We start from the raw sequence: 19,560 nt of genomic DNA, 5'->3' as shown, positions 1-19,560 counted from the left end.
TTATTTCCTCTAACATACAAAAATTTACCATGATGGAAGTATGACAGGCTTGCTAAGAATTCACATGAAGTCATCAAAAATTGTACTTCAACTCAAAGATTTAATGAAACCAGGAAAGTGTATGTGTGTGGTCAGCTGCCTTTCTTTCAGAAATTTTGTGACTGATTTTTTTGTTTCTGTTGCTGATGCATTTCAAAATGACAGTTTTAATTTGTTGCAATTTCTTGTAGGAATACACAATGTTTGGGGTTCGGTCACGCTCCTATTCCTGCTCATCACCCAAAGGTTTGGTAGGAAGACCTCGCATTCTTCGGGACTTTGCAGTTCGGGATTCAAATGAAGGTCAGGCTTTGCACAGCCTCATCCCATACCTGCCTGCTTCAGGCCCAGTGCTGATGGCTTTACTTAGGCCTGTCCTGTACACAGCTCACCAGTGTGTGGGTTCAGTAGCCTTTAGGTAGCCCTACTGTTGTCTCTCACTCTCCTCCCGTCTACAACCCTGTCATGCCCTCCCCCTGATATATCTGCTGATCCTTGGGAGGGCACACAAACTGGGAGAGCAACAACCACAAGAAATAATGCAGTCAGGAGCAGTAATCTTCTTTCTGGAAGATTCTCATCCCAGCATTCTGCTGAGTGCCTAATGAAGACCAAGACCAGGAGGAAGCTCAGGATGACACAGAAGAGATGTCTGAGAGGGCAGGGGACTCCAGCTTTCAAAAGACCCTTGGGAGTCTCTGAAACAGAGATGGACGGTAGTCATCTCTACAGGCTGGTGAACAAAACCCACCCTCTTCATCAAGTGGAGTCAGAGATGTTTCTGCAAGAAGCTTGTAATTTTTCACAAATTCTTTCTGACATGTGTTCTTTCTAGACAGTTTCATATTTAGAAGGCAACCCACACTTATCACAATGAGGGTATGGGTTATGTTTGAAAACCATATGAAGTGTGAAATGCACATACTGTGCTTTTCATACAACTCACATCAGTTAAAAACCACCTGCATTTCAAGAGGCTTGACCTATGTCCCTATAATCCTGTCAGTTGTTATACTCATATGACTTCCTCTCTAGACCCTTCTCCAGATTCATTGCCCTTCTCTTCATGTGCTCCATCAAGTCCCATGTCCTTCTTGTAGTGAGGGGCCCAAAACTGAACACAAGATTTGAGGTGTGGCCTCACCAGTGCCGAGTACAGAGGAACAAGCACTGCCCTGGTCCTGCTGGTCACACTATTGCTGATACTGGCCAGGATGTCACTGGCTGCCTTTGCCACCTGGGCACACTGCTACCTCATGTTCATCTGATGTCAGCCAGCTCCCCCAGGTCCTTTTCTACTGGGACACTTTCAGCTACTCCTTCCCCAGCCTGTAGTGCTGCCTGGGGTTGTTGTGGCCCAAGTACAGGACCCAGAACTTTGCCTTATTGAATCTCATGCTGTAGGCCTTGGCCCATTGATTCAACCTGTCCAAATCCCCTGCAGAGCCTTCCCACCCTCAGCAGGTCGACACTCCCATCGAACTTGGTGTTGTCTGTGAACTTACTGAAGGTACACTCAGTTCCCTCATCCAGATTGCCCATAAAGGTATTAACCAGGACTGGCCCCAGTACTGAGCCCTGGGTAACACCGCTGGTAACCAGCCACTAGCTGGGTGTAACTCCATTCACCACCACTCTCTGGGTCCAGCCATCCAGCCAGTTTTTAACCCAGCCATGTGCTAAGTTGAAAACTGTCCAAGCCATGTGCTGCCAGTTTCTTCAGGAGAATGCTGTGGGAGACAGTATCAAAGGCTTTACTGCAAGTCCAGGTAGACAACAGCCACAGCCTTTCCCTCATCCATCAGGTGGCTCACCTGGTCATAAAAGGAGATCAGCTTGGTTAAGCAGGACCTGCCTTTCCTAAACCCATGCTGGCTGGGCATGATGCCCTGGTTGTCCTGCACATGCCACGTGGTCAGATTCAAGATAATCTGTTCCATAACCTTTCCTGGCACCAAGGTCAGGCTGACAGACCTGTAGTTCCCTGGATCGTCTTTGATTCTTCTTGTAGATGAGCATCACACTTGTCAACCTCTGCTCACCTGGGACTTCCCTGGTTAACCAAGACTGATGATAAAGGAGGGAGGATGGCTTGGCAAGCAATGCTGCCAGCTCTCTCCATGCTGTAAATCATCTTTAGGGTCCCTTCAGATACTAAACATAAACATTCTATGATTCAAGGACACTGAATGTGAAAACATGCAAAATTGTGGAAATAGTAACATTAACTTTGAAATCATTTAACTTTAAAAGCTGTTGTCAAGGTGAGACATACAGTGACTGCAAACCTCTTTTTTCCTTAAGAAACCATGTTGAGCTCTGCAGCAAATAACTTCTTTGCTGTTCCTCAAATTCAATGTAAGATTTCATGTCCCCTTGTAAGGAGGAGTATGTACTAAGCATGTAGCTGTGTTGTATTTTTCTCTATCAGCTAAAGTATTTGTAAGCATTTGTATTCAACTGATCAGGGAAGAAGTCTCTTGCAAAACAAAGCAGAAGAGAAAGTAAGATGTATGTCACAGAATTAGAAGACGGCAGATCATCAAAGCCCTGGGGCGTGTGCTTAAACAGAATTCCTTTGATCCTGCAGCTGAAGGTGTTAAACTTCACCCGCACACCATTATCTGCCCCTACCTGATCTGTGCTTGGACCTGTTTCCTTTTCATTCTGTCTCCCCATCCTCCTGGGACAGTCAGTGCTGGACTTTTACATGTATTGTGGAGAAAGTGGAAACTCTTTCTTGTCCATATTTTGGAACCAGGCTATTCTGCAGCCTGTACTGCAGATGTGGTATGATCCTGGGAGGGAGGGTGGTGGTCTGCTGAGGTTCCTGCTGGTACTTGCCTGCCACCAGCACATCCTACCTTGTCCAGCACTTTGCAAGGATGGGAACACTGAAGTGTTTGGCACCTGGCAGTAGTGATCAGTGTCTGAGGCAGGCATAACTGTGTTCAGTTTGAGCTCTTGTATATGCATACAGGACTAGTCCAGAAGCTTGGTCTAAGAAGCTAGGTCAGATAATTCATCCTGATTTCTGTGGGTTGTAGTGGGTCTAGGTCTGTGTAGGAGACTGCACACAGAAAACCTGCCCCTTCTGCTCTGCCAGCTGCCAGCACTTTTGACATCTTGCTCAGGGCTTAGCTATGCAGGAGGGAGGCTCAGCTGACCTTGTACATTGTGATGAAATGTAAGCCAAAGCAGATGGATGCAGGATGGCAACAGGACGGTGTTTTTCACAAAAAGTATGAGAAAAAGGGTGGGAAAGGACCATCTGTTTCTGATGAAAGCTTTCCAGTATGCTCAGGTTTAAAACAACTACCTGCTTTTCTTTGAGAGGGTATTACCAGGTTGTAACAGTAAAATATTTGTCCCTTCTCTGTAGATGGTGTGCTCAAGAACAGTGGTCCATCTCTCTTTCAGGCCCTTACACTCTCTAAGTCAGTGTCTAGCTCCACCCTTCTAGTAAACTCTTCAATGCCAGTTTTTACTAAGCTGAAGTCTACATTCATTTGAAGAGATGCTGATTTTAGTGAAAAGTGTTTAAGTTTGTATCTAAAGAAAACGTAGTCTGATGCTTTGACTTAGACAAGTGTTTGAGATCTTTCTGAACAGTATCTGTGATTGTTTTGCTAAAAATGTCTGGAAAATGGAGTGGCTTCTAATTTGAAAATGGTCTCTATAATTTTGAGCTTATTTTCTTCCAAAACAACTCAACTGGATATCTTATCTTTTTGCATTTTAGAGAGTTTGTGAAAAGTATCTTCTTGAGTACATAGAGTTGTAATATTCCTCTTTGCATAGAGGGATTTAAATTTTTTTAATACCTGCATAAGACAGGTAATTATGAATGTTAAAAGAATGTCATTAAGATATTTTACAACAAATTATGACAAAAAGCAAAATGAATAATGAATCATTAAAGTCTGCATTGTTTAGAAAAACAAAATAAATATCTTTTGTTATTCTTAAAAACAGGCTGTTTGCAGAGACTGGCATTCACTGATATCCATCTCAGTTCTGGCAGATTCTGTCAAATAAAAGCTTGTGGTATTAACCTAGGAAAAGCTGTTTCTAATGTTTTTGCTTTCTTGATTTTCAAATGACATTACAACCCTTCAGCAGCAAGCTTGTGGCCTGGTGGAGATTGTGAGTTTCAAATAAACTTGACCTTGCAATCTGAGTGCCTGATGACTGTTTTTGTCTTGCAGAGCGAGCTTACAGTCTGCCTGAGCAGTCCCGAGAGAAAAAGTATGGGTATGTGTCCTGGAGGTGCCGGGAACAAGGTGGTGTGCAAGAATGCCATCTAGGGAGCCGTGTGGGGAAGAGGCATTGGCACCCCTTCTAGCCGGAATGTGGGCAGTGATTTAGAGGAGCCCTCTCTGCCCAGGTCATCTGCGGGTCCATGCCTAAACCCTGTGCCAAGCTCAGCCTGGCTATCACTGCACACATCCTGCAGCAGGGATTTGCTGTGCAGCCCTGTGGGATGTGCTAAGTAGGGACAGGCTCCTGTCCGCTGTGCAGCTCCTGTCCACTCTAGGAGTGTCCAAACCTCCGCAGCAAAAGCAGTGGAGATTCTGATACCAACCAAAATCTAGGCAAGCTTGTTACACATTGCACATACAGAGTGCAGCATGGGCAAGTGTTCCTCTTTTTTATAGAGGGATTGCAATCTTTTTCATAATGTCTGCTGTACCCAGAACAAAACATGTAATTGTAAATGTTAGGTGACACAAGCACCATCCGGATTCTGCTGTGTGTTAATGAAGGGACTGTTCCCTCTGGAATGAGGTTTTTTCACTGGTCTCTGTTTTAGGATTCAGGAGGAGGAATGGAATAAATATATTGTAACCTCAAAAAATGAGTCTGAAAAATGTAAAGTGAGTCGGACTTTCAGTTTTCTGATGAACAGGATGACCAGCACACGAAATAAATACAAGGTAACTTGAGATTTATGTTTATATTATTATGTATAATTATTTCACTGTAATTAAATGAATTATAGATGAGAATCTAAATTTTCTTGTAAAGATAAGTTGTTGTTTATTACAAAACCACAAGAGTAATAGGAAGAATCTTTCACCTTTATTTTTAAAATTTAAAACATATGCAGGATACCATGAAATAGCCTTCATATTAAAAACTAGCTTTTCTTTTAAACAACAACCTTAGCTGGACAATATGAAGTATTTCCCCTGCCATTTTTTTATGTTATTAGTAATTTCATTTGATGATTTAGCCAAAGTCTAATTCTATGAACTGCATTTAAGAAATATTTTTCTTTGTTAAATAAAAATAAGATATATGAGCCTGTTCTTGGAATTGCTCTCAATAAGTAATTAGTCTTTAACTTCTGCATTAGGATGTAATTAATTGAATTTGACTTCTTTGAAATTAATGGGACTTCTTGCACAAGTAAGCAGTGCTTAGTGTTAAAAAGTTGGAGATTTGAGGCCTACACAGCCAAACTTACATTCTATGGAACATTAGAACATTTTTAATTTAATTTTGAGACATCTTAGTTTTAGATTAATGGCATCAGTTAGCAGCTTGAGAGATAGATTTCACCTACAGGCTTTTTCCAGCTGACCTTTTGGCAGTTTTGCTGGTTGCCTAGTATGCCCTTCTGTGTCCCAGGGTATTCTAATGTTGCATGGATGTGATGATGGTTGTGTGAGGTGGTATCTTCAAGAGCATCAGAACTGGCCATGAACATGTATGACTGGTCCCACAGCCATACACTGGCCTGTGTCTCTGTGTTCTCCTAAAGAATGACTGTCAGTACCTGCAAGTATACTATATGTATACTTATGCTAACAGGAGTACTGTAAAAACAGGCAGAATTTATCAACTTCTTTACTGCTCATTAAAGTGAACTTGTATAAATTTGCATAACTGCAGCTTTAACTACAGAGGCATGAGCTGTATATAGTGGGGGATGTAGGCACTGATATTTGTTTGTGTGTGCAGTGAGTCAATAACACTGCTTAAATTTTATTTTCTGGCCCTCTCCTTTTTCTAGGTTTATAAATGTATTTCTGCCAGTCTTCCTTGATAATGCTTCCTGGCTTAGTTGCCAGTGAAACCAATGCATGTATCATGTTAGGACTTCAGCAGTGTTGAGTGTAATAGTACAATATGCTGTTGCAAGTATTCTAGGACAGGGAATAAATGTTTGAGAATAATTTGCTCTTAAAAGGGAATATTTTACTGGTTTGAAGATTGAATAGCTTTATCTTGTTATTGAGTATCTTTTTTCTTTTTTTTTTTCTTCCTGCTTCCGGTATTGGGGATGAAGACAAAAAATAAAGATACCAAAGATAAAGAGAAACTGAACAAACACAATTTCACAAATGGAACCTTCCCAGGAGTTATGCCATGTATGGTCTGTGAAAAGGCCCTCCTAGGAAAGGAGTCACTGCAGTGTTCTTGTAAGTAGCTGCTGGCTTTTGCATGTGAATTTACAGTGTTCTGAGTGCTGCTTTCAGATCCTGGTTCAATGTGTTGTTTGAAAAGAAACCTTGTCTATATTTGGAAGTACGTACTTTATGTAATGAGCTGAGGTTGACAAGGGAGAGGGAGAAAGGGTAGCAGGTGACAGAGTCAGTCCATCTTCTAGCCCTAGCTCATTAGGCAGAGACCTCTTCCTAGCCAGTGTCTGCACATTAAAGTATCCTTCTGACTAGTTTAGTAAGTGAATTTGGAGAAGGGAAAAACTGAAGACTTAGAGCACATTTTCTGCAAACTGGGGACCTTGTTTGGTGCCAGGCTTTGAAATGTTCCTTCTCTTTCAGATTGCAATGTGATTGTACATAAGAGCTGCAAGGAGCGTGCTCCTGCGTGTGCTAAGGTAACCTCCTATCTGATCTTACTGGAGCATACTTGCTTTCCAAGGGGTCTGGCGTCATGAAGGAAAAAAGACAATACACACAGCCTGCGGAGACCCAGTGTCTGTATGCAAAGGGCTGCAAGGGTATCAAGATGTCTCATGTGAGCAACAGAGCAAACACTATGCTTAAAGAACAGTTTTTAGTAGGGCATCAAAAATGAATTTAAAGAGGTATTTATATTTTTGAAGAGTTGCAAGCTCAAATTGTGAAATGGTGTGCCTGAAGGATTATGAAAGGGATTGAAAAGAAAAGCTCAAAACCACAGAAAGACCCTTATGTAGAAGGGGGGATCCCATATGTTTGGAATAGTGGAAAGCAGAGATAATAGGGGCCCTGAAAGGTGACCTGATCCGTTCTCCTTACCCTTGGGCAGTCTCACTTCTAGGTAACAATGTGGACAAATGTTTGTTTGACCTATTCTGGAAAATCTCTGGAGGAGGTGACTCTATAGCTGCCTGCCTAGGCTGCACTCCCAGTGTTCAGCTGCCACTACAGATGGGGCAAAATCAGCACTAGATCTGATGGATACTGCCTTAACTGTTAAGTAGGAACACGTGCATGGTGAGGTTATCATGACAAAGACATAACTTTAAAAAAAAACAGATGTGCAAGGCTTCTGCCATCTTGAAATAAAATGGCATTTGCAGAGAAATACGCCACAGTGATGTGGGTCATTTTTCAAATTAGTGGAGTGAGTCTTTCTGGTGTAGCTAGGTTTTACATTATGGTGGCTTGCAAGGAGAACATGTTTCCGTACAGATTCTTCAACATAAATAAGCCTTAAACTGTACATAAATCAAGTGGTTTAAATTTTGGTTATAATTGCATTCTCATAGCCTTACACAAATTTCTGGGCTACTTTAGGGCATTAAGACAGCTGAACCGACAGCTTTAGTTACTGGGGCTGGTGGGTTATTTGACAGGAGGTGCCCCCACCACCCATCAACATCTCAACAAGAATGAGATGGAGAAAATGTTCACTGACCCACCTGAAGTGAAGTACATGCCTAAGCACAGCTGGATTTTGCTACAGGTTTTGAAAAAGTCCACTTTGAAAGGGAGATCAATTCTGCCCTTGATATCCAGGCTTCCTTAGATAGTGTCCTGCCACAAATGCTTTGAGCTTATTTGACTATAAAGCCCCGAATGTGCACTTTTGTTGCAGCCTTCACATAGGGAATACTCACATAGAGGAGGTAAAATGTTGTAACTCAGTGACTCTGCTTAGAATAAACAGTTTTGTATTGTAGTACAAATAGTATTCTACTTTGAATATTGTTATCTACCAATACCTAATAAGTCATTGGAAGAAATTAGGACCATAATTTAGGACTACTTTTTTGTAGCTCTTGGTGAGATGGTATATAGAAGTGAGTTACTGACTTGACTGTTAAATGTGTTATCAGCTATGCAATTTAAAAAACTTCTTCTTTCAGAAATCCCAGGAGAGGTACCGTAAGAAAAACAAGCCCCAGGCTGGTGTAACAAGTAAGTTAGGTGTAAACCTAGCCCTTCTAGGTTAAACATTGGTTAAAATTCATGAGATTGACAGCATGAACTTTGCTGTATCGTTTGTGTGTTTTTCATTTCAATATCTATAGGAAACCATGTATGTCTAATATGAACAGAATTTTTGAAGAGATTACTGTTGAATTAACTCATCTTCTACTAAAATGAGTGGAAATCTACTACATATTCAGTGACAGCAAAAATAAAAAGTAGTTGGTTCTCTCCAAATATATAATTTACCTTGTGCACAAATATTTGTGCACCTGTGTTCAGGTTGCAATGTTAGAGCATGTATAGTTTGAGATTATTGTCTTATCAAATAATATCCATGATGGAGCTATTCCACTTTACCTACAGGCTTATCTTTATATTCCTTGGGAGAGCATTGTGGTCTTGTACCTCAGCAAGCAGGCATTCTTGGTATCCAGTGTAGGTCAATATGAACAACCAGATAACATTTTTCAGTAGAAGTGTGCTCTTGGTGACATACTCTTGGTTGTTTGTCAAAATGTTATGTTGTGCTTTGCCTCACAGATTCCTTACCTGGAGACATTCCACAGATGGTGCTCTCCTCAGTGCATCCTTCTTCCTCTGTGCCTATTGGACTGTCTTATGGAAAGAGGGAAGCCTCACAACAATCCTGCTTCTTGTCTAAAAGTGTCCCCAGTGCCAGTTTTGAAAGGTAGAGGGGCAGCTGTCAAGACAGTATGCTAAATACATCATTCAGCATTTCTGTGAAAATTGAAACCATGAAATAAATGTGTGATTTTTTTTTTCTGCTGTAGAAGAACTACACAATTTTCTGAACAAGACTCTGAGACTAGCCCTTGGAAGTACAGGTCACAGTCTGAAGAGATGTTACAAGCATTAGGGACCTTTTCTTCAATGGATGCTTTTATGGTGGAAGGTGAGAAGAATTGCAGAGATGTTATGTCTTATAGCCTGTATTGGAAAGTGCAAAATAGAAACCCCCTTAGCTGATACAAGAAGACACTTCATCTCCTAAAAGAAGAGCGCCTATTTTTGATAATTACAATGGCATCCCTCATTAAAACGATAAAATAGACACATTAGTCTTAAAATAGAACTTTTCTTCCATGTAACTAACTACTTTATAACTTTTAGAATATTTTGTTGTTTCCATTTCATAATAACAGGGATAAATGTATTTGGCATCTTTGCAGAACCAGAACAGTAATATACTTTTCTTCTGCGCCCATCCAACCAACTCTTTTGACAACATCCATTGCAAAATGTAGACCAAAATGCATTTCCTCAGTATCCCCACAACGTCTTTCATCCTATTGGTGAATTTCCCTCCTACAATAGTTACATAGCCTTGTGAAGTGAATAGAAATAGGCTTTTTCTGTAGCTAGGTGTGAGACTGAATTTCACAGCTGAAGGGCATTCACTCACATAGTATGGTGTAGATATCACTCATTGGACATCTACTGTTGGAAATGCTAGAATTTAGTTTTAAATTTAGTTTTAAATTTTAAAATATTTCTTCAAGAAAAGAATTATAAAAAGGATTTCATCTGAGAAAAGAAAAGTGTTTTTATTCTCTTCACTTCTGTCACAAAAGCAGTTTAACACTTTGGTAATTATATTGACATCTGGCAAACTTCTCTGTTGCAAAGCCAGTGCCAATGTTTGCAAAAGCTTTGTCTATAGTTCAGCCCTGTGATGTGTTCCTCTTACTATATGAATAAATCTACCTGAATAGGACTTTGTGTATTACTCATATGCTTTGTGTTAAAGAAATATAAATTTTGTCATAGATGATGTGGATTTGTCTCAGTGGACTGATCTCTGCACAGATGCAGAAGAATTTGAGGCAGAGTCCTGGAGTCTTGTTGTGGATCCAGTATTCTGTAGCAAGCAAGAAAAAGATGTCATCAAGCGTCAGGATGTCATATTTGGTCAGTATTTCAAAACTTTGTGTAGGTTTAAAAGTAATTTGTTGTATCAAATTGAGAGGGAACCTACATGGTTTATGTCCAGAACAAAACATTAACTCAAACCAATAAGAAGGTTCAAAGAAAATTTTTGTCATCAAATTTATGATCTGTCTTAGAACTAAATAAATGAATAGTAATGAATACCAGAGACAAACCTAGCCTGTTTACTGAATGGTTGGGGTTGAAAGGTACCTCATCCAATCCCCAGCTCAAGCAGTTGCCACCCCAACTTCAGCAGGATGCAGTTGAGAGAACTGTGCCAGAGCCAGACAAATTAAGTCTTCCTCCTGACATAATCTGTTATGTTTTAGGCTCACACAGGAAAAGGGATTTTGTATATTTGAATGTTACTGAAGTCTATATTAGAAGGTGTGCAAAATATTCAGGTGATTACTGTATTATTTTGTTTTCTTTTATACTGCAGAGCTGATGCAAACGGAAGTACATCACATCCATACCCTGTTCATTATGTCTGAAATATTCAGGAAAGGGATGAAGGAAGAACTGCAGCTCGATCACAGTACAGTGAACAGAATATTCCCCTGCTTAGATGAGCTACTGGAGATGCACAGGCAGTTCTTCTTCAGAATGAAGGACAGGCGTCAGGGATCATGTGAGGCAGGGAATGAACGTAATTTTGTCATCAGCAGAATTGGAGACATCCTTGTGCAGCAGGTAGATATATCAACTCTGTTAAGCCTTTAAATGCTCAAGGTTCCAAATTTAAATAATTTTTCGACTCTAAAACAAGAAGACAGCTATAGTTCCCTCATAAAATTCGAAAACTGTCCCATCCAGATTATTCAGGGTGAAATAGCAAAAAATCATTGCTGCCAGGTAACTTGGAATGAAATTCTACCTTATGCGATATGAGTAACAAGGAAAATTATGAACTTGGTCCTGTTTGTGGCAGAAGGCTGCTGTCATACGAGGGACTGCAAAAAATGGATTCGCTTTTCAATGGATTCACTTTTTTTAACAGCTAAGTAGAGGTGTGAAAAACTGACTGATGATGGAAAAGAAACTACCCGTTCATTTCTTATAGTGATCTCAGGCCACTCTCACTAGAGAAGGAGTGGTCACAATGTGTTTATTGTGGCTGAAGAATGGCTAACTAATGGCTTGCCATTCACACTTCAGTTCCTTGCAATAGGGAGAATGTGGCTTCTTACCTTCAGGCAGTCAGTTTTCTCTCCATTGAAATAAAGAACTGAGCTGTTATCTTGTCTAGAAGCAGTGTGGAGACCAGACAAAATCAAATAAACCTCAAAGAAGCTATGCTTGCAAAGAGGTGCAGGAAATACTGTTATAATAACTGTTCCAGCTGTTACTGTCAAAACTGTAGTGAGGTCGCTTGTGCTCTCTCCAGCCTATATTCCCCTTCTTCCTCCTAAAAACAGCTAGGCCATTTTCATTCTGTAGTGACATGCCCTCTAGTAAATTCAGAGAACATGAGAACATGAGAAACAAGTAGCATAAAAATTCCCAATTCATACAAAATACAATTATTTAAGGTATACCGTTTCCTGTCTGAGTCAATGTTGAGCACAATTCACTTAATAATTTCTTCAGTTTTCAGAGGAAAATGCAACTAAAATGGAGAAAATATATGGAGAGTTTTGCAGCCATCAGAAAGAAGCTGTTAATCTCTTCAAAGAGTTGCAACAAAACAAGAAGTTCCAGAATTTTATTAAAGTAAGTTAATGTGGAATCATGATCACTATTGACAGAATGCTCAGGAGAAAGATAGTTAGGTTTTACTTTGATATAAGATTGGAATTATGTTCAATCACTCACTTTTAGAAGCTAATCAAAATGGCAAAGTTTTTCCCTCCTTAATTAGTGAGCTGATAAATCACATTTTTCTTTCAAATTTTAGAATGCTTTGGCATCCAGCATGTATTACACACGTTTATGTTATAGTATGTCTCATCCCTCAGCACAGCAACTCTTCCTTGGGATAGTTCAGATTACCCAGCATTTGTTTTAATTTACTCTTGTGCTTTTAGATCATGTCTCTTATTAGTCAATTGGTGGTTTCATATGCATTTACTACTTAGGTTATATATTTGTATCTATGCAGCTGAGAAATAGTAACCTGTTGGCACGACGCCGAGGAATCCCTGAGTGCATTTTGCTCGTCACCCAGCGAATCACCAAATACCCTGTTCTGGTTGAAAGGATACTGCAATACTCAAAAGGTGAATAAAAGCTGAAGTGTTGCTTCATATCTGAAATCCCAGGGCATTTTTAACTTAAGGAATTTGCACAGCTGCAATATAACAAAAGATTATAATCACTGCTCTGTAAAGATATAACCAGAGCAACATAAATACCTACTGTTCAGTGTGTATGTAGGCTTTGCCAAGGTTGGGCTGTAAAGATTTCTGATACCTCAGCCAGGTAGAAGTCCAGAAGAGCATCCTTGTTTTAGGAAAAGACCTTGACTAGAGGATGTGAACTGGTTCAGACACACATCTGCACCTTCTTTGCAATTAATTCTGGAGGAGTCTCTTGTAAGTAGAGCTAGGCAAACATTTTGTAAATTACTTCCTGGTTTGGGAGCAGAGCTTGAATGACCTCTGAAATTTTGTAGAACAATTTACAAATACCAATAACTTACAGATATAGACCCTCTAAATGAGCACTGTAGAAATTTGTATGTCTAAATGCAAACCCTTAGTACTTGCAGTCCTGTAAGGGTACTTTTTACTTGGTCCGAAGAGTAATATACTATATGATTTACTTAGCCAGTAATTTTTTTTTGAATGCTTACACCTCATAAGTATGGCAGAAACTATTCAATGAGTTATTTTGGCTAATGAATAAATCTGGGATACTTGTGTTCTTTTAATAGGCAAATCAAACAAAGGCAAATACCTCTAATATTTCTAAGCAAGTTGTTTGACAGATTCAGTTTAAAATAACATATTTACCAATATATTTATCAGTTTAAACTTTGCATTATGTTAATTTTTCCCAGAAAGTAAGGAATTACTTCTTCTCTTGAACATGCTGACTAGTGTCATGTTAATTTTTTTTCCATACAGAAGGAACAGAGGAACATAAAGACCTGTGCAAAGCTCTTTGTCTAATTAAGGATGTGATTGCAGCAGTAGATTTGAAAGTGAATGAGTATGAGAAAAAGCAAAAGCTGTTGGAAATTCTCTGCAGAACTGAAAACAAAACATACACAAAGCTGAAAAATGGCCATGTTTTTAGGAAGCAAGACTTGATGAGGAAAGAGAGGATACTTCTTCATGAAGGTTTAGTGTACTGGAAGACAGCGACTGGCCGTTTCAAAGGTATTTCATCTGAGCAATAAAGTCCTTAAACTCTTCACTTGCAAATAACGTTTGAATACTGTTTGTTTTAAGAATGAATATTCCACTGTATTGCAAATAAGAATGTCTGAGGTAATGATATTGCAAATGTGCCACTAATTGCTGGAAGAGTAGTTCCAGAAGCTGCCATGGTTTGTGGGTAATCTGCATAAGAAGGCAAGTTCACATACAAAGCCATCTACTGCATTTCTTCTTCCAGTCCCCTCCTTTTATTTTTTTTTGTTTTTCATTTTCACCTTATAACATAGAGTCTTAGTTGTGCATTTTTATTGTTCACAGTATTGGCCATGGAAAATAACTCATGAAAAATTCAGTGATAATGGGACATCTGCATTAGAAAAGAAGTTCTGAAGCCGCATTTGCCTGGAGCACAGTTTTTACATGCAAGCTCAGAATTTGATTTTTGGTGTTAATCACATAGCAGTGTTTGGGGTTTTTTGGAGCTTAGTAATATTTGCTGTACAACTTTATAAAGCTGCCTGCTCATTATTATTCTAGAAATACTTTTTCCAGTATAATATTGTTCTGTGAGTATAGTTGCAGCATAGAGTAAAATTTATGTGAGAAAGTCTTTCACAGGTGAATGGCTTAGGGAAGCTGTACTGACATTGGTGCAAGGATTTCTTCTTTTCCTGGGCCTGTGCTCCAGCACGGTGCTCTACCTGGGAGATACAAAGTGGTGATGTGCAAGTGCTTCATCCAGACGATTGGCTAATTCAGATATTTCCTGTTTAGGTTACTGTGGGATTCTATGAGATATTTATTGATCAGGGCTGCTCCCTTTATAAAGATAAAACAAGAAATTAATTCTAATTGTACTATTTTTAATTAAAACCCATTATTTTCCTTTTCTCAAAATTTTAAGACACCTTGGCTCTGCTTCTAACTGATGTACTACTGTTTTTACAAGAAAAGGATCAAAAATACATCTTTGCAGCTGTTGTGAGTATATTATCAGATATTGAATATATGCATTGCACATTTATTTATATATTTCTCAAAAATTATGTCCTTATCCAGGTTATTACCTCATAATTTCTTTTTTTCTAAAATCCTGGTAATGTATTCAGAACTGTAATGTGTCAGTATATAGAATGCTAAGTTTATTTTCAAAAATAAATATTTTTTTCATGAAGAGGGATGAAAACAACAGAATTATATTTTTAGTGTCATACCTCATCTGATTGTGAAGGTGGGAAGTGATACAGGTTGTCTAAAATAAATGTTAATTTCTGGTTTTGTAAAACAAACAAGAATAATTTTAACTACCAATGTAGTAGTAAACACATGTAAAATATATGAAAGGTAATGGAGAGAAGTTCCCAAAGTATATAAATATAAACATTATATGAACATTGTGCCTCCTTATCAGTGAGTCTCTGAGATTTACTTTTTATCACTTAGCCAGTGCTTTATTTGTTCATAAACAGTATAACGTATATTAAAAAATAGCTCAAAAAGATGTCTGATTACTCAAAACTTCCAGTAGTCTGACTTTACCAGGACTAGAATTAGTTCAGTGAATTGAAAAATCATGTTCTTCCTAAAGTGTGGTGTTTTACAAGGAAGTCATTTATTATGCATGTGCTCTGACTGTTTCCACCAGGACCAGAAGCCTTCTGTTATCTCCCTTCAGAGGCTTATAGTAAGAGAAGTAGCCAATGAAGAAAGGGGAATGTTTCTGATTAGCGCTTCATCTTCAGGGCCTGAGATGTATGAGGTTCATATGAACTCCAAAGAAGAGCGTAACAACTGGATGAGGCATATTCAAGATGCAGTGGAAAGGTAGGGAAAAAGGTTTTGGTTTTCATCCTGGCAGCCCAAAGCAGATGGGAGATCAGTTGGATATTCATGGCAGCATGCTCTTTGTTCTGCTTTGCATCTGTGAGATTCAGTTTTCCTCTGAGCTCAAAGTTCACAGATGCCAAAACCTCATCATCAGTTCTACCAAACTTCCCATATTCCTTCTGGTTTCCCACTGAATCAGCAGACCCTTCCCTTTCCTCATCAGACATCCTTGTAAGCTGCCCTCACCTTTGCCTTTGGCACTGCATGGTTTCCAGAGTCCTGCAAGTGTCCCTACAACGATTTGAGGAAATTGTGAATCATGCCTGTTATCTTCGTGTCACTGCCTTAAGAATGGTAGGGAAACCGTTGCCTCTTGTGGGGCCCAAGCTTCTGCTTAGGACTGCAAACCTGCTTGTGGTACAGCTATGTGATGCAGCCTTAGCAGAATTAAAAAGAGTCTTTCATTATGGTTTATGTCCACTTACTGCTTCTTAAAGAGGCAGACAGATAGCCTGCCTCTGGATTGTTGCAAAAGTTGTTGCTGATGTTGTGTTCTGTTTACTGTGAAGATAACACGATGAATAGGTGCCATTTTTACTTTGTTCACCTTTGTCTTTTATCTTTGAAGTTGTCCAGAGGAAGAAGAAGTAAAAATGAGTGAATCTGATGAGGACAGACGTATTGCTGAGGCCAAAGCATACAGAATTCAGAAATATCAAGGTATAGTACCTATCCTGCTGCTCTGAGAGCTCTGGCATCCTCAGATTCAGGATGAATTAATAATATGCCCAATACTTGCTGGTGGGTTCAATAGGCAGAGTCTTATGGTATAATGTGAGTGTATTGAAAGATAAGCTTTTTTTTTTTTTCCAAAGAATTTTATGCTTTTTCTACATTACCATGACTGAAAAAGAAAATGGATGTTTTCAAAATAAACACTGAATTTCCCAGATTAGCACCAGGATCAGGTAGTTTTTTGTTTGTGGAAATACCTCAAATCTTCAAAATTGTGTGGCTTCGTGCTTGATTATGTGCTTTACTACTATTATTTTTATCTGAAAATATAGCTAATAGGGATAAATTCTGCTTCCTTGTTTTCCTACATCTAATGCCCAAATCTTTGTACTGCTGCAGGAAGAGAAATTGCAGCAATGTCTGTCCTGTAGAGAGCCACGGGGAAGGGCACCCTCTGCTGAAAGCAAGTGTTCTTTGATGTGGAGGCCCTGAATCAGTGCACCTGAGCCAAGTAATTTTCCGGGATGTAGCACTCACTTGTTATTGTGAGTGCAGCAACTGGTAACTGAGGGCCCAAGAGGGCAGCCAAGGCCACCTAATCAGGGTGGGGCTCTGGACTTCTGCCAGGGTCTGTGCCAGCTTTCATTAAGACAGACTATGGGATGAATTTAATTCCTGGCCAGTTAAGAAAAGGTTTAGCTTGAATCAGCAATATCTACGTGGCATAAAGATTAGAAAGGTGAATGAGGAATGTCTTTCCCTGCAGGACAAAAAAATATTGATACGGTGTTCAATTTTGGTTGACAGAATTGCTGAGTAACCAGGACCAGCAAATCTGCAATTATTTGGAAGAGAAGTTGCATGTGTTTGCAGAACTGGGAGATATGTGTGGATTTGATGATGTTCACGTAGAACCTCACCTCCTTATCAAACCTGATTCAGGAGAAACTCCACAGGCTGCTCCATTGCTGGCAGCAGCAGTCAGAGAAGGTGAGTTTGCATGGGTAGAGTGGATTAGTGACTCTTCACATGAGCAGATATTTTGAGGTAACAAAGTGTTACCTTGTGTGGTAGTTCTGTTCAAGTCTCAAGAAATGGCAGTGTCAAAACTTGTCAAAGTATATCAAAAAGAAATCTCTCAAGTTTATTCTTGTCAGATACAGGAGATGGTACCTGCCAAACTGTAAAATAAGGGATGTTTAGCACAAAGCATCAAATGTAGCAGGCAGGGAAATGGAGTTAGGTTGTTAGCTGTACTCCTTGCAGTACAACTCGGTGAAGCATATGAAAGGTTGCAGTATGATATTGCAGCTGGTCCCCGACCTTCACCTACCTGGGCTAATTTGGTGACACGTGATAATCATGTATGATCATTTACAGACCAGTTCAGATCTACGAAGAAGCACCTGACAGAATCACTGTAGGAACTGTGTTTTTTCTGCTTGTTATCTAACAGAGAGAGGATAACCTTGGACCACCTACAGTAATGTTCTCTGAAGGAAGGAAGGGAATGGTATTTGTAGATACCTTCCCTAGCTGGAACTCAGCTGAAAAGAATTCTGGTAAACTGAGCCCTAATCACCTAAATTGAGACCTGTGTGCTACTAAAAAATTTCAAGTGATAAAACAGTGAAGCTTGGTCTCCATCATCATTATAAAACCAGAGTGCTTTTTTTTAAAATAATTTTTGATTAAAATGATTAAACTTGTGTGTGGCATATAAATCTGTGATGCAATGGTTAAGTAGTTAAAATGTCAGCCTATACTTACCCTATTCTACCCACTTTTTTATTTTTCACTTTCTCTCATGCTGTTGTTGGTGTTGATGATGTCTTGGATTTTAGGACTCGACAGCAGTCTGTAGGAGCTTACAGTTGTTTACAGTGCAGACAATTTGTGGGGACAATCTTCCAGGACACAAATAGTCCCTGAGCTAATAGCATACACTATAGGAATAAAGCATTGCTCACAGTAGAGAAGGATTTGCTTAAGCAAATTAGATATACACAAATCCATGAGATGAGATAAATCTAAGACTTCTTAGAGAGCTTAATAATGTCATTGTGAGGCTGTTTTCTGTCAGCTTTGAAAGATCACAGAGATCAGGAAGGGTTCCTGATGACTTGAAGAAGGCAAGCCTCACACTTCTCTTCAAGAAAGAATATATAGGGAACTACCAAACAGTCAGTCTCACCAGCATCTCTGAGATGGTGATAGAGAAAATCCTCCTGGAAGCCATTTCCAAGAACATGAAAGACATGAAGGTGATTTGGAACAGCCAGAGATTACCAGATTAATCTAGGGCAAGTTTTGTCTTACTAACCTGATGGGTTTTCTGATGAGAGAAGAGTGTGTGTTGGGTAGCTTGACACCTGTGAGACCTTCAACACTGCCTGCACTGGCTATAGTATCCTTACATCTGAACTGTTGTGAACTGCTTAAATGGGTGGAAAACAGACTGAACTGCTGGGCTGAGGGGATTGTGATCAGTCATTATGTTATTAGGTGTGCTCCCTGGATTCGGAGACCAGTACTATTCAACATACTTACTACTGGAGCTAACCATGGGATTGAGCACACTCTTAGCAAATTCATGACTGTCACTGAATGAGGTGGGATGTTCATTGTGCTGGAGAGACCCCTACAGATTAGGAGAATGGGCTAAGAGGAACACCTAGGCATTTGACAAAGATAAATGCAATATCCTGCAACTTGGGTGAAATAATCCATGTGTTGGTGCAGGCTGGACACTGACTAGACAGAAAATAGCTTTGTTTAAGTGGACCTGAGAGTCCTACTCGACAGCTGGTTGATCATGAGGCATCAGTGTGGTCTTGTGGCGAAAAAGGCCAACTGCTTCCTAGGCTGGTGCAATAGGAGGAAAGTTGCCAGCAAACTGAGGGAGGTGCCGTGAACTAATACTGGGCTTCTCTGGACAAGAGAGACATTGACAAAGTGGAGCAAATCCAGGCGTGCTGGAGGACATGACATCTGAGAGAAGCTGAGGGAGGTAGCTGGCTTGATGGTCTCTCGTTACTGTCCACATCTGTTTAATCAGAGAATACAGAGAAGCCAGGTTTTGTGCAGACTTATGTGATGATAAAAGAAAAACACATGGGCGAGGTGCAATATTAGAACACCTGCAATTCCAATTAGCTGAAAGGAAAAATTATGTACCACAGGGGTGTTAAAAAACTGGAAGAGGTTGCTCAGGGAGACTATGAAGTCACTATCTTTGAAAGAGTTTGGAGCTTGTATTTGCAAAGCTCTGAGCAGTGCAATTTAGTTTGGCCAGC

The 19,560-nt window shown here is 39.7% G+C and overlaps 1 protein-coding gene across 6 annotated transcripts in view; it reads left to right on the top strand.

The window, feature by feature from the left end:
- Positions 1-19,560, top strand: part of ARHGEF28 (Rho guanine nucleotide exchange factor 28) — a 67,844-nt gene that overhangs the window by 14,059 nt on the left and 34,225 nt on the right. For 5 of the 6 annotated variants that reach the window (XR_003571168.1, XM_027883303.1, XM_027883281.1 and 2 more), the window contains exons 5-21: positions 231-342; positions 4,248-4,293; positions 4,853-4,976; positions 6,335-6,467; positions 6,831-6,886; positions 8,363-8,414; positions 8,970-9,117; positions 9,221-9,342; positions 10,218-10,358; positions 10,822-11,072; positions 11,970-12,092; positions 12,481-12,598; positions 13,448-13,702; positions 14,607-14,683; positions 15,348-15,526; positions 16,158-16,249; positions 17,072-17,254. Coding sequence is in view for 5 of the 6 variants with exons in the window: in XM_027883303.1 (XP_027739104.1) it covers positions 231-342; positions 4,248-4,293; positions 4,853-4,976; positions 6,335-6,467; positions 6,831-6,886; positions 8,363-8,414; positions 8,970-9,117; positions 9,221-9,342; positions 10,218-10,358; positions 10,822-11,072; positions 11,970-12,092; positions 12,481-12,598; positions 13,448-13,702; positions 14,607-14,683; positions 15,348-15,526; positions 16,158-16,249; positions 17,072-17,254 (2,212 nt within the window). In the remaining variant the exon portion in view is untranslated. The remainder of the gene's footprint in view (positions 1-230; positions 343-4,247; positions 4,294-4,852; positions 4,977-6,334; positions 6,468-6,830; positions 6,887-8,362; positions 8,415-8,969; positions 9,118-9,220; positions 9,343-10,217; positions 10,359-10,821; positions 11,073-11,969; positions 12,093-12,480; positions 12,599-13,447; positions 13,703-14,606; positions 14,684-15,347; positions 15,527-16,157; positions 16,250-17,071; positions 17,255-19,560) is intronic. The other variant, XM_027883271.1, reaches the window with a different exon arrangement.

Source organism: Empidonax traillii, unplaced genomic scaffold (genome assembly GCF_003031625.1).
Source record: "Empidonax traillii isolate 1590-97213 ecotype Southwest subspecies unplaced genomic scaffold, ASM303162v1 scaffold8:size5222938, whole genome shotgun sequence".
In the NCBI taxonomy this organism is placed as follows: Eukaryota; Metazoa; Chordata; class Aves; order Passeriformes; family Tyrannidae; genus Empidonax; species Empidonax traillii.
Note: the sequence above shows the minus strand (reverse complement) of the source record. Positions and strands in the feature narration are given on the sequence as shown.